Raw genomic sequence first — 15,289 nt, 5'->3', positions numbered from 1 at the left:
ATAAAACCCGAGTGCTCTCCCTTCTCACATCTAGCATCAAGTCCCACAACCCCTGCCTCGCTATGAGTAGAGAGCTGTAACTGTAGCAACCGGTGTTGGGTGGGGATGAGAAGAGACCAGAGAGAGAGAGGGTCAGAGCGACAGGGGATGAGACAGGCTGGTCAGAGTCTGCACTGATTGTTGGAGACGCAAAGGAAAGTTTTTTCTATGTCTCCAACCTCCCCTCCTCCCCCCTTTCTCTCTGGAGAAACTAAAATCTAGACTGGACAGCATCCACAAGAGAAGCACCTAGAAGAAGATTTTTTTTTTCCCAGCAGCTTGCTCAGGACCCTGCAGGAGCTGCAGCCGGGACTGGTCCCCGCTGCTAACCATGAACTCTTCCTGCTGCCCGTCCTCCTCTTATCCGACGCTGCCTAACCTCTCCCAGCACCCTGCAGCCCCCTCTGCCAGCAACCGGAGTGGCAGTGGGTTCTGCGAGCAGGTTTTCATCAAGCCTGAGGTCTTCCTGGCGCTGGGCATCGTCAGTCTGATGGAAAACATCCTGGTGATCCTGGCTGTGGTGAGGAACGGCAATCTGCACTCCCCCATGTACTTCTTCCTGTGCAGCCTGGCTGCGGCCGACATGCTGGTGAGCCTGTCCAACTCCCTGGAGACCATCATGATCGTGGTTATCAACAGCGACTCCCTGACCTTGGAGGACCAATTCATCCAGCACATGGACAACATCTTCGACTCTATGATCTGCATCTCCCTGGTGGCCTCCATCTGCAACCTCCTGGCCATCGCCGTGGACAGGTACGTCACCATCTTCTATGCCCTCCGTTACCACAGCATCATGACCGTTAGGAAAGCCCTCTCCTTGATCGTGGCCATCTGGGTCTGCTGTGGCATCTGCGGCGTGATGTTCATCGTCTACTCCGAGAGCAAGATGGTCATCGTGTGCCTCATCACCATGTTCTTCGCCATGGTGCTCCTCATGGGCACCCTGTACATCCACATGTTCCTCTTCGCCAGGCTGCACGTCCAGCGCATCGCGGCGCTGCCACCTGCTGACGGGGTAGCCCCGCAGCAGCACTCGTGCATGAAGGGGGCCGTCACCATCACCATCCTGCTGGGGGTTTTCATCTTCTGCTGGGCTCCTTTCTTCCTCCACCTGGTCCTCATCATCACCTGCCCCACCAACCCCTACTGCATCTGCTACACGGCGCACTTCAACACCTACCTGGTTCTCATCATGTGCAACTCTGTCATCGACCCCCTCATCTACGCCTTCCGCAGCCTGGAGCTGCGGAACACCTTCAAGGAGATTCTCTGCGGTTGCAATGGCATGAACGTGGGCTAGGACCCCCGTGGAGGTGTTCCACGGCTAGCCAAGAGAGAAAACCAATGCTCAGGTGAGACACAGAGGGTGTTTGGAGCTGGAACTGTGCTTGGCTTCATCTGTAAGCTGGTGACCCATTGCAGATGGGGACATGGGGTAGAATGGGCTGCCTGTGAGGATCTGTGTGTGGGTAAGTCAGAGTGTGATCCACCACATTCTAGAAGAATCAGGCAAGGCAGCCCTGAGTGTCATCTGTGTTCATTGCTAGGCGCCCAGGGCTTGTGACTCCTGCCTGTTCTTTGCTTTATATCAGTAACTCTGTACTTCAAGCCATCCAGACGGGAGGGCTCTTGTGAACAGACCGCTCAGACCTCCGGCAAGCATCCCGGCTCACAGCAGCCAGCCCCAGCTCCCTGCCTGCTATGTGGAGAGCTTTGCACATATTCTGTGGGAGAGTTAGTGAAGCTGTGAAAAAACGATGTGATGTTCGCTGCTCCCTTCCAGGATTCGCATCCATGCCAGCCTCCCCGAACCCCTGCATGGAGATGTGACCCCCCTTCTCTCTGTGCCGTTGTCATGGTTGTTACTGTTGTTGGGGTTTCGTTCATTAAATCTAAGCTTCAAAACCTAATGTAGCAACTTGCTCTAGTCAGTGAGAGGTCCTGGTATCCTGGCCAATTCAAGGTAGATGTTACTCTTTTGAAAACAAAAACAAACAAATAAAAAAAGGTCTTGTAATGTTGCTTCTCTGCCTTTTAAAGGCGAGGAGGCAGGCAGGAGGGTGTGTGTTTCACTAGAAACTGCTTTCCTGTCACTGGAGATTGTTCCAGCACTGGAACTGCCTCTTGCTCCATTCCTTACTCCCAAGCTCCCTTCCCGCCCCTGGTAAGAGTGTTCTATCAAGTGGTTATTTTAACATCGTTTAGGAGAGAGGCTGTCTGGGCTGTTGCTTCTTTTTCTAGATGTGGTGTTAAAGTCAAATGACCCTGTCAGGGCAACGTCTGTACCTTGTCAAGTAAAGCAGTCACTCCCACCACCGCAGGACAAGATTTTCCAGCTTGCTGTACGACAACGCTGTGTGCTGCCGGCAACCGCCAGCTCCCTTCTTGCCCTAGACAACTTCAGCTACAGATACCTCCCTTGTTCTGTGTTTTCCTGCTCTTGAATCCATGAGGCAGAGGGACCGTGCTTGAATGTCTCCTGCTAACATGATAGTAAACACCATGTGTCTCCTGCTGTAATTGTGATGCTTCGGGGGGGGGGGGATAAAGACTTTGGTTCCCGTGACCACGAACACATGTGAGGTTGTGGTGCACCTCCCCGAGTCGTCCTGTGCCTCCCACATACAGACACAGCATAGGACGCATGCAAATGGTCTTGGAAGAAGGTCGCCGGCTGGAGAGGTGAAGCGGTGGTTAAGAGCGTTGGATCTTAGCATAAGGCTGGGGTTCCGTTCCCAGGACCCACACCCTGGCTCACAACCATTTGTAACTCCAGTTCCAGGTCTGACACACTTCTCCGGCCTCTGAGGGCACTGCATGTACGTGATGCACAGACACACATTCAGACAGAGGACCCACATACATAAAACAAAGATAAATAAACCTTAAAAGTAATACTGGTAAGGAAGCAGTGTTTGCTAATGCACTTTTTTTTTCCAAACAAAATGCTCCCATTTACTTTCCCAAATTACAAGGTTTCTGGCTCCTCCGCTACTGCCAATCCTCACGGTTTCAATTAAAACACTAAATAAAAGGAAGTGCGGGTGGCTAGCCGGGAAGCAAATACAGAAAATGGAAAAATCATAACCACGGGTCACCTATAGGAATCGAAATGGCCTTGCTCTGAGAAAACGAGAGAGAAATCACTTCTCCTGTTTCTGTATTGCTTGTCACATTGCCTGTCAGCAAATCTGTAAGTGGTGCCACTTTGGGTGATCTCGTGCAGTCCCGGGGGTCCTGAAGGACTGTGAGGACCCCCGGAGAGCCCCATAGGCTGCGTCCTGTGTCCCGATGCTGACATCTCTTGGCACCAACAGGTTGCTGTCGACAGACTTCCAGAATCGAACCAGACCCACTTCTTCCTGTGAGCATCAGCTCCCAGGGGTTCAATCAGACAAAAACACCCCCAAGAACTACTCAGCTTCTACCTCAGGTGCACGCTCTGCCTCTGTAGGTCTGAGTGGGATCCTGAAGTAATATCCGGCTGTGTCTGACTCTCCCCCTGGGGTGTGGCTGCTGGTCCGAGGGCCTCGTTTTTTCAGTAGAGCGGACACGGAAGGCTCTCACACAAGCCTGGCACAAGTCTTCAGTGTGCTGGCCTATGCCAGGAGCTGTGAGAGAGCTTTCTAGGCATTTACTGCTTGGACCCTTGCTACGCCCTACAAGGCAGATGTTGTGGCTAGCTGCATGCTCCAGACGAGATGTCTGAAGTCCAGGTTAAGGAGGTTTCCACTCAGATGACAGATGCACTCAGGGAGATCCCACCTCACACTGTGCAGCCCTCGTCCCCTCCTCAGCCCTGTCCTGGGTCGAATGTGAAACACCCCCAACAGCTTATGGGTTTAGGCACTTGACCCTCCAAGTGATGCTAACTTGGAAGGTCTCAAAGTAGGGGCCAGCTGGAGGAAGTGGTTTGGAAGCCCAGCGTCAGTTCCTGGCTGTTCCTTGCTTCCTGACACATGGCCAGCTGCCTCAGACTCTGACCACAGTGGCTCTCTCACCATGATGGTACACCCTCTAACTGTGAGGTAAAATAACAACCCTTCCGTTAAATCGTCGTCTGTCAGGTGTTTGGTCACAGCGATGAGAAGAGTAATACAGGGGCCGGCTTCAGTACCCTCCTCACAGAAGCTCCGGCTGGTTGAATTGGCCCCGAATGGCATCAAACATGAGCTAAAAGTGTGCACTGCCACGTTAGAAGGCTCTACTGCATGTTCCTGCCACATTCTGGAAGCTTGTTGAGTTTCTGTTAAGATAAGTTAGGATGAAGCCACAACTAATCACTTCACTTAGTATAATTTTCCAAAAGTGCGTGTGGCCCCGCAAGTCCCAGTCTCCTCAAGCTCTCGCTGACTTCCTTCCCTCAGGAAGACAGCCCTGGACACCTACAATCCATCTCAGGTCTTTGTGAGGGAACCCATGGGATGCTGGGACTCAGGAGGAAGGGGCATTACTCTGACAGCCTGCTACCTGGACCAAGGGAGGTGGCCTCTGTCTCCCTGTCTCTCAATCTCTCTTTGTCTCTGTCTCTTTCAACCTCTTTCTGTCTTCTGTCTTCCTCTCAGTCTCTGTCTCTCTCAATCTCTGTCTCTCTCAATTTCTCTCTCTCAACCTCTGTCTCTTTGTCTCTGTCTCTCTCTGTCTCTCTCTGTCTCTCTCTGTCTCTGTCTCTCTCTGTCTCTGTCTCTCTCTGTCTCTGTCTCTCTGTCTCTCTGTCTCTCTCTCTCTGTCTCTCTGTCTCTCTCTGTCTCTCTGTCTCTCTCTCTGTCTCTCCCCCCCCACTTCCTTTCTCTTTTCCCTCAACAAAAAGCAACAAAATGCCCTTAACTTCAGGAAATCAAAGTATGCCATAATATACAGTATCCCACTGTATCTTAGTAAAATCAGTCCTTCCTCAGAATCTCTAGCATATCGTTCCCCTTCCTTGTTCCCTAGACACAAATCCGCCATGCCCCAGGCCCTTGCTGCTGCTGTTTCCTCTGAACTCTCTTCCTGAGATCTGCCAGTGATTAGGTTCTTAAGGACCCCGCCATTTCCACCTCATGGTTGCATCCATTCCCAGCCTCCCTGTCTGCAGCTGCATCTATTTCCAGCTTCCCTGTCACCCACTGCATCCATTGCCAGTCTCCCTGTCACCTGCTGTGTCCATTCCCAACCTCCCTGTCACCTGCTGTATCCATTCTCAGCCTCCCTGTCACCTGCTGTATCCATTCCCAGCCTCCCTGTCTACAGTTGCACCCATTCCCATCTGCCTCACCTCACCACACCCCTTATTGATGATGTACCCACATTTCTGTTCATTTGATCCCCACGGGTATCTTCCACGAGAAAGCAATACGTGGTGGTTAAAACTAGTCAACTGAGATCCGGTCATCGAATCATCGAGTGATTGAGGCTCAAGTCCAGCATGGTGGGTCCCAACTTTAATCCCAGCACTGGGGAGGCAGAAGCAGGCAGATCTCTGAATTCCAGGCTAGTCTGACCTATATGGTGAGACCCTGTCTCAAGCAAGCAGACAGACAAGGTACATGGCCAAGTTCAACCGAGAGACTCCAATCTCCCGGACGGCCTCGTGTTCTGGTGAGTGTATTAATTCTCTCTGCTTACCAGACAGCCAGGATAGCGAACTTGGCACGTTCCAGATTAAAGTGAGAGACTCTGTCTCAAGAAACAAAGTGGAGAGTAACTGAAGGGACAGCCAAGCTTGACCAGTAACCTTCACACATGTACACGCATTCACACACACACACACACACACACACACACACACACACACTCACTCACTGCACTCACTCACACTCACACACAGTCACACACACTCACATGCATGCAGACACGCAGGCACACACGTGTCCATCTCCCCCTAGGAGAGGCATTCTCAACAGGTCTAGCCTTATGATCGGCATCCTTCCGTCGACCTGGTCAGTCTTTAGAGCAGTCTGAGGGAAGCTTGGCACTGCGTCCCAGCAGGGTTTCTCGGTCTCAGCAACATAGACATCACTCTGGAGCCATATCCTCTGCAGCCAGGCATCCTGTGCAAGGCAGAGTGGGGAGCAACAGCCTTGGCCTCTGTGCGCCCCCCCACACACACACACTCGCGATCCCAGGAGCACCATAATGTCATGTGGCATGTGATCGTTATAGCTCCCGATGTTGCCAAATGCCCCTGGAGGGCCAGGTCACCCCAGGTGAGAACGGCTGTGTGGATCCTTCTCTCATCTGCTTCTTTTCTCATGATGCCAGGCAGAGGCTGCCTCCTGTGGGGGTCTGGCTCTGTGCACGCTGTCAAGGCGACCCGTGTGCATTTCAGCCACTGCCCCTAGAAAAGACTGCATTTGGTCAGACAACCCCTTAGTTCAAGAGGCCAGTGGTTGTGTCACTTTGGCTGAGAGCTACTGTACTCAGCCACCTAGCACACGCGCTGAAGGTCCTCAGTAAAGCTCCCAGACCTTGCAGGATTCTCTGCCAGGAAACTTGAGCCACCGAATAACCTGTTAGTTTATCTCCCAGGCTCTAAGCTAAGCTAGGAATGCCCTGCTGGTAAGAGAACTACAAATTCAACAGATGTAAGTTACGAACACTTCAACTCCTCCTTCGGAATTTGGTTTCGGGTCTCCAAACTCAGTGTTTGAATCCTGTGTCTTCCACTGCTGCATGATTCTGATGGGAGTTCACTCATTGGGCACTTACCTTTTGCAGCTCAGTTCAAGGCTAGCTTTTAAGGAAAAGAAGGAAAGGGCTGGTTATGGCTCAGTGGTAGAAGACTTGCCTTACATGAGCAAAGCTCTACATTCTGAAACAGCGAGCCCCAAGGCAGCGAGAGACTGCCAAGAAAACCAAAGGGCATAGTGACTGGAGAACGGCCAAGATTGCCCTGTGGTCTCTACGTTTACCTGAATACACACAGACACACTCACTATGCACACATGCAGACACACTCACTATGCACACTCACTATGCACACATGCATATACATCACTATGCCTACATGCAGACACACTCACTATGTACACATGCAGACACACTCACTATGCACACATGCAGACACACTCACACACTCACTCTGCACACATAGGAACATATTCTATGCACACATGCAGACACACTCACTATGCCTACATGCAGACACACTCACTATGTACACATGCAGACACACACACTCATTCTGCACACATATGAACATATTCATTATGCACACATGCAAACACACTCACTATATGCACACACTCACACACTCACTATGCACATATGAACATATTCATTATGCACACATGCAGACACATTCACTATGCACGGGCAAAGGAAATAAGTGTGAAAGCTCTGTATAGTAGCTGACACACCGTTAGTGCAAAGCAAGTGCTCGCTCCCCTATCTAAGATTGGTTGTGAGCAACCCCTCTGGACATCCTCCTCTGAAGACCAGGATCTCTCAAAAGAGAATGTCAACCTCCAGCTCCCTGACCCAACACCGAGAGGTGCTGCCAAGTGGGAGACCGACAGCTATTATAATGTTTTATCATTAACTTCAGTGTCGGTCATAGAGCAAGGTGGGTGCGTTGTCATAGAACGAGGGGGATGTCATAGAGCAAGGTGGGTGAGCTGCGCTCTGTGTCTAGACTTAGGATCATGAAGCGACCTCAGTGGTGTTCATTTATTACTTATTTATCAAGACAAGGCCTCACTATGTGACCTTGGCTGGCTGCAGCTCACTGTGTGCACCGTGCTGGCCTCAAGCACATGGAGATCTGCCTGCCTCTGCCACCCCTACCCCTACCCTCACCCACCCCAAATGCTGGAATTCATTGGGGTGGGGCTTGCTTGGTGAGGCTGAGACTTGGAGGAAAGACAAGGAGAGGTAAGGGGACATGAGGAGAGGAAAGGATTCCTCATCCCACAGTGCTGATGAAATGTCTTAATGGAAGAATTTTGACAAAGCTAACAAAAAAGTTACTGTGTAGATCGCCTGCCTAGAGACAATGTTCTTTTAAACTCGTGTGTGTGTGTGTGTGTGTGTGTGTGTGTGTGTGTGTGCACGAATGCTTGCATGGCACATGTGTGGAGGCCAGAGAACAACCTGTGGGAGTCAGTTCTCGCTCCCTACTATGTGGGTCCAGGGATTTGAACTCAGATCAGCAGGCTTGGCAGCAAGCCCCTTTCCTCAGTAAGCCATCTCAACAGCCCCCTTTGTGCACAGCAAAGGTTTGCTGATGTTTCCTCTCTGCAGTGCTGTGCACAGGGTCCTATCGCACCGTGATGATTTCTCCCTGCTGACAGCTGAATGTGGGTGGAGAATGAGGCTGACACTGTGAGCTGCTCAACTGAAGTGGATTCTCCACACAGCGCCCCACTACCAGCTCCCTGTTCTGAGCCTTGTGGAACACAGACTCTTGGCCCTGCCGGGTTCTCCCACTCTGCTTTTTCCTCTTGTTTGTTACGCTGGCTCCCTAGAGTGGCCAGGTCCTAGAAGGGTTGTCACGAGAAAATACAAGAACATTGTCACAGATGGTCGGTCCTTAGGGACAAGGACCGTGGGAGTGTCTCTGAAGGACTCCATTTATCAGGTAAGAGGCTGTTTGCCCCACCCCTAAATTAGGACAAGGGTGTTGAGTAACAGGACATTGGGAGCTGGAGTTCAAGAGAAGTGGGGACCAGACCCAGCTCTGGGCCTGCGTGATGTTGTTTTTGATCAAATGTTTTATCATTGACGGCTATTTCAGAGATGGCAGAACCGGATATGACTGGTGGCTTTCAACCCTCGTCCTTATCCCTTGTAGACTCGGAGGACACAGACACCACACCACTGCCTGTCCCCCCTGCACCTGCCCCAATTTGCCTGCCTGAGCTATACCTAACTCGCCAGTGCCTTCCAATTCTTGTCCAAAGCAGCTACACCTTTGACCCCAGGCAGCACAGAAAACCCCAAGTAACTGTACCGATCAGGCCAGAAATAAAGGTGCCCTGTGAGCTTGAAGCCAGCCTGGGCTACAGAGCAAGACTCTGTCTCAAATAACAAAAAACAAAAACAAAACAAAACAACCAAACAAGCAAAACCAGAGAGGCTCTCCCTGCTGGGCCACTGGCTATCGAGTCCTATGGGACACCCAGGTGGTGGGGATGAGTCTCACTGGTCTGAGGACGCAGACAACATCCATCATCCATGAAGACACAGAAGGGAGAAGACAGACTGCTGCTCCTCGCATTTGAGTTAGCGTCAGTCATACACTTGGTGTGAGCAAGCTAGTCAGTGCGCTAGTCAGTGTGCTAGTCAGTGCACTAGTCAGTGTGCTAGTCAGTGTTGGTCACCTGTAGCCGCCAGGATCCTGACATTCAGAGACAACCTATGTTATTTTATTCAGAGGCCAAAATCGTGGGGAGGATGGGGGAGGGGGGACCCAGATGCACAGAGAACAGGGCTCCATGACTGAGAAGACTTAGGGGTCTGACCACTAGGGAGCCACCGCAGCTTGTCTTGCTATGGGGTTTATGCGTTTGCAGAATGAATTCCCTATACGTGAGCTCCCACAGTAGATGATGGGTGTGACTTGTGGTCTGCCATCCTCTTACACCAGGAGTGAAAGGAAACCGAGTGCCAGCAACACGCTCTCTCCTTCAAAGCCTGTCCAGGGTGAGTCCCACCCTCTCTCTCTTACGTGTCTCTTTCCCCTCTCCCTTGTCCCTGCTTAAACCCATGTTAAAACCTTTCCTTAGGGCCGGAGGGATGGCTTAACTAGTAAGAGCACTGACTGCTCTTGCAGATTATTGTTCAGACCCCCATTCCAAGCAACTCACAATGGCCTCCTTGGGTACCTACGGAATGCACACACACACACACACACACACACACACACGCACACGCACACGCACACTCACATGCACATGCACACACATGCACACACATGCACACACACGCGCACACACACATGCACACGCACAGGCACACACACGCACACACACACTCGCACATGCCCACACACACCACGTATGCACCGAATCTTGTCTCTTCAGCCTTTTCTTCATACACTTCCAATACCGACTCCCCCCACAGGAATTCTTTTCTGGGGCATTTAAGTCAAGAACCCCAGTTTCACATGAGTGCTGGTTTCTAAGGAGACCCAGGAGTGCCACAGACAGCAGCGTGGGTCCCTTAGCTTCAGCCGAGAGGAGATTTGTTGTTCTCACAACTTTCCTTTGGAATGAGACAATAAGGTGATTTCGGAAGCAAACTTAGAAGCTATGCCGACCGGTTGAAACCAGTTAAAACCGCCTGCCAAACCGACCATCTCCACGAGCCCAGCAGATGGGAGGCTGAATAGGAGCGAGCGCTGTAGGCTCAGGGCTAGCCTAGGCTACACAATAAAACCCTGTCAAATCGGTCAACCATGTCAGGGAATCACTGTTCAACAGGTTGTAAGGCAGCGACTATGTGGCCTGACCGTGAACAACGTGTGTAACCTTTACTTGTGACGTTCTCAGAAGCTTCCAGATTTAAAGCTAAGGAAGGAGGGAGGCCCAGGTCAAAGGTCACAATCACTCTTGGCCGTTAGCCGTGGTTCAGTACTATTTCAACATGCTTGTGTGAGGTAGCATGATGGTTCTCGCCTGGAATCCCAGCACTTGGGAGGCAGGGGAAGGAAGACTACTACAGAGTCAAGGCCAGCCTAGGCTAGACCGAGACCTCGTCTCATAGAAACAAACAAAGGGGGCCAGGGATGTAACTCGGGTGAGCACTTGCCTAGCGTGTACGAACCCCGGTTGATTCCCCGGCACTAAATTAAAAAATGTAAAAGGCAACGTACACAGAGACGCTTTTACTTATCATGTGAGACCAAAATACACGCCAGGAATCACCCCCAGATTTTCCAGTACACTGCACCCCTGTCTCCCCTTGGGCGACCCCAGGATTTCTGAAAGGACAGTACACAGTCTGGTGTTGCAACCCCAGGAGACACTAGTGCTCGGACGGCATGATCTCTAGGAAAACAATCATCACAGCAAGCTTTTGTTAGACAAGTCAGAGTGCTTGACCCTCAGCCAGCAAAGGCTTCAATCGGATCCCCTAGCCGTGCCTCGTGAACCTTCCATCTCCCCACCGCCTGCCTCATCTAGATGGTTAAATTCCTAGGAATAGACGCGCTTAACTTTCGTAGGAAGCTGCATCTCAAGGGCCTGTGGACTGATACACTGATACATGTAGCAAGTGGCTGTGAGGGTGCTACAGAGGTTGTCGGGGTAACTTTTGTAGGAAGCTGCATCTCAAAGGCCTGTGGACTGATACATGTAGCAAGTGGCTGTGTGGGTGCTACAGAAGTTGTGGGGGGTAGGGGGGAGAAGGGATGAGGGGACCTCTGCACCTGAAACAAAAGAAAATCTCCTCTAGCGCCATAAAAATCTTCTGTGAAACGCACACATCAGGAGCGCTGTGAACATGGATTCAGTCTTTAGGGAAAGATATCTAACTTCAAAGGGGAACCCAAAACTCACAAGAAGTGCCCAGACAGATTGCTGAGTCATTTTGGAACAAATGACCTCACCTAGAAAGTAGCAGACTTCCTCACTACCTGATTGTCCTGTGGGCGAGTCTGTGGTACATTTTCTTAGAGAATGATTGATGTTGGAGGGCCCAGAACATACACTAGTAGCTTTCCTACACAGCCAGACTCACTAGACTAGTGACCTATAACCATTATTTTGTCAATTAAATTGATCTAGAATCTTCTAGGAAGAGAAAGTCTCAATGAGGAACTGTCTAAATCAAGTTGGTCTGTGGGGAATTCTGCTAATTGATGTGGGAGCATCTGCCCAAAGTGGGCGGCACCATTCCCTAGGTATGCATAATGGATTATATAGAGGAGGGGAAATGAGATGACAAACATGCATTCGCTCATCCTCTCTCTGCTCTTGATTGGATGTGACGAGCTACTTCAAGTTGTTGCTGCCCTGACTTCCCCACAATGATGGACCGCAACCTGGAATTATAAGCCAAATCAACCCTTTCTCTCTTAAGTTGCTTAGGCAAGGGGTTTTGTTGTAGCAACAGAAAGAAAACTAGAACTACTCCATATCTGTATGGCAAGAGGGAGGCTCTGTAGCAGCAGAGGCGTGAGGCTGCTGGCTCATATCTCAGCAGACCAGGAGGCAGAGAGGACAGGAAGTGGAGCCAGGCTCACTTCCTCCCGTTAGGTCCCACCTCCAAAAGGTTTCACAACCTTTCAGAACAGCACCATCAGCTGGGGCTCAAGTGTCCAAACATAAAAAGCACGTGGAGAGCATTTCACCACATCCACACCCTGATAGAACAGGAGACGGTCGGAATCCATCAATCACCCTTCCCTCTTCCTAGGATCGTCTCACACTAGAACTATACTGAGGAGGGTGGAGCCACCTTCTTCCACATCCGCACCTCCTCTGAGCATGTCTGAGGATCAGGCGCATGAACAATTGAGACCTCAAGACTGCCCATTTAATTCATTCGAATGGCTTCACAATGGCCATCAGATTTAGAGAGCCCTGCAAACTGCCTTTCCCCAGCACGAGGCAGGCAATTTCTGTCTCTTCATCGAGAAAACCTGGTATGGTCCTAGCAGCGGGCTCAAGCATTTGGTGAGGTATTCCAAGGACGCGGATTCCTGGGAGACGCCTTCTCTTCCCGCATCGCCTAGCACCCGCTAACTTACTTTGCTGGTCCTTACTGCCGGCTTCATTAAGCGCCATCAGTCACGGGCTGGAGAGATAGATCAGTCGGGAATGGGCCTGATTTGCAAGCACAAGGACCTGATTCGATCCCTGGAGACTTGGATATGGTGGTGTGTGCTTATAATCACAGTGCTATAGAGGTGGGCACGGGTAGATCCTCATGCCTGCTGGCCAGCCGACCTGGTCTACAGTGAATTCCTCTGACCCCTACACGTAAGTACGTAAGTGTGTGGGGGCACAAGTGCATGCAAACACAGAGAGAGAGAGAGAGACAGAGAGAGAGAGAGACAGAGAGAGAGAGAGAGAGAGAGAGAGAGAGAGAGAGAGAGAGAGAGACGAATGAGGGCTGGGAGCTTGCCAATGAAGACTCTGATCCAGGGGACTGGGCCAGGCCTGGCACTCTGAGTTTCTAACAAGTGCTGGCTTCGCAATGATGCCCTAGGCCAAGACTCATCATACTTGGCCAATCGAGGCCTCCGCTGTGGGAGCTATGAGAGCCAGATGGGACAATTTCTCGCCGCTGAAAATCAATTACAGCGAGGGAGGCTTCCTTGCAAAGCAAAATGTATTGACCGGGTGTCTCAAAGCCAAAGGAGATGGCCTCGGGAAATCCAAAGGTTCGAGATTAAATGACATTGTTTTGATCTGTCCTTCTTGGGGAATTATCTTCATCCTCTTTCCTTCAACTTTCAGGAGCATCTGTCTATGTGGTAGCAGCCTGTCTGAGGTAAAATGAAGCAAATGAGTTACCGGCATTCCAGGCGTGCGTGTGACTCACCAGCACAGCCCCTCTGTTGAGTCATTTATTCTAGATGACTCTGTCGGTTATAAAAAAGCATCAGAAAAAAAAAAAAACAAAAAACAGAAAGGGTGAAAACAAGCCAGCTGGAAGGCAAAGGAGCCTTCTCTTAGTAACAACCCCAACCCTCCCAGGGAAGCAAGTTCAAGGTCACCCTCAGCCACTTACCACGGTTAAGGGCAATCTGGGCTATATGAGACCCTTTATAGATTTTTTTTTAAATACAAGCAAATTGTGTGGTACTTTCTAAAGCCAGTAAGAAACAAGAGCTCATGCCACACACTGAGGAACAAAGACAGCATACCCATTCCCTTTTTACTTCAATCAAATTCTGACAACCTCAATTTACTTGAGACTGAGTCAAGAGCCTTCCAGTTGGAAAGAGGAATTCTTTTTTTTAATAAGGTTTTCTTTCTTTCTTTCTTTTTTCCATCTTTATTAACTTGAGTATTTCTTATTTACATTTCAATTGTTATTCCCCTTCCCGGTTTCCAGGCCAACATCCCCCTAGCTCCTCCCCCTCCCCTTCTCAATGGGTGTTCCCCTCCCCATCCTCCCCCCATTACCTCCCTCCCCCCAACAATCACGTTCACTGGGGGTTCAGTCTTGTCAGGACCAAGGGCTTCCCATCCACTGGTGCTCTTACTAGGCTATTCATTGCTACGGATGAGGTCAGAGAGTCCAGGGTATAGTCTTTGGGTAGTGGCTTAGTCCCTGGAAGCTCTGGTTGGTTGGCATTGTTGTTCATATGGGGTCTTGCCCCTCAAGCTCTTCCAGTCCTTTTCTCTGATTCCTCCAACAGGGGTCCCGTTCTCAGTCCAGTGGTTTGCTGCTGGCATTCGCCTCTGTATTTGCTGTATTCTGGCCGTGTCTCTCAGGAGAGATCTACATCCGGTTCCTGTCAGCCTGCACTTCTTTGCTTCATCCATCTTATCTAGTTTGGTGGCTGTATATGTATGGGCCACATGTGGGGCAGGCTCTGAATGGGTGTTCCTTCTGCCTGGAAAGAGGAATTCTTTATGCACTCTGTTTCTAAGGCCTCATGCTATGTCATCCAGTGCTTCCTCTAGGTCCCAAGATGCCTTTCTCTCCTTTGTCTTCTTCCTCGGACAGGTCCCTCACACTTGGGTAAAGGTGGGTGAGACGTGTTCCCCTGACACCCACTCAATCTCATGCACCCACTCCCACCTGCTCCGCCCACACAGTACTCACGGGTTTGAACACTTGGTTTCCAGCTTTTATCTCTCCTTCTCCCCTCCTCTCCCCTACCCTGTCCCCCTCCCCCATATTCCCCTCCCACTTTCTCTCTCGTTCCCTCTCACCTGGTCCACCCTGAGGAGAACTGAAGTGTTCTGTTCCCACTACCCCAGCTGGAACCACTCCTGCCACCATCCCCTTTCCCACCGTGGTGGACTGCTCTGAAAGACCCCCGGAGCGGGGAGACCCTCACTCAAGCCTCGGGATGATGTGACCCCCCAAGAACTCACGTGAGACCGTCCTTGCTGTAATAAACATGAGGTTTATTGATTGCACTGACTCTATCCCAGGCAGGGGCACACCCCGAGAGGCTTAAAGGAGAAACCAACCCAAGGTAGCAGGGATGGCGCCTGAAATATCCAAGGAGGAGCTTCCAGTTTTCAAGATTCTAAGGGCCTTATCTTAAGTCCTTTTATCTAGTTCCTGGGACAGCAGGCTCAAGAAATATGACCTTTTACTTACAGGGAGAGGGCAGGGTCTGGAATTTGAGGTATTTAGG

The 15,289-nt window shown here is 50.8% G+C and overlaps 1 protein-coding gene across 1 annotated transcript; it reads left to right on the top strand.

Moving 5' to 3' along the window:
* The first annotated feature begins 277 nt into the window (after positions 1-277).
* Mc3r (melanocortin 3 receptor) lies at positions 278-2,344 on the top strand. Its single transcript, XM_032902466.1, has 2 exons — positions 278-1,394; positions 2,284-2,344. The coding sequence occupies exon 1, from the start codon at positions 371-373 to the stop codon at positions 1,340-1,342; it is 972 nt and encodes a 323-aa protein (XP_032758357.1). The 5' UTR covers positions 278-370; the 3' UTR covers positions 1,343-1,394; positions 2,284-2,344.
* Positions 2,345-15,289: the final 12,945 nt, after the last annotated feature.

Source organism: Rattus rattus, chromosome 5 (assembly GCF_011064425.1).
Source record: "Rattus rattus isolate New Zealand chromosome 5, Rrattus_CSIRO_v1, whole genome shotgun sequence".
In the NCBI taxonomy this organism is placed as follows: domain Eukaryota; kingdom Metazoa; phylum Chordata; class Mammalia; order Rodentia; family Muridae; genus Rattus; species Rattus rattus.
The sequence above is the reverse complement of the archived record's forward strand: the minus strand, read 5'-3'. Positions and strand labels throughout refer to the sequence as shown.

Coding starts and splice junctions, on each gene's coding strand:
- Mc3r (XM_032902466.1), top strand. CDS start 371: ATGAACTCTTCCTGCTGCCCGTCCTCCTCTTATCCGACGCTGCCTAAC.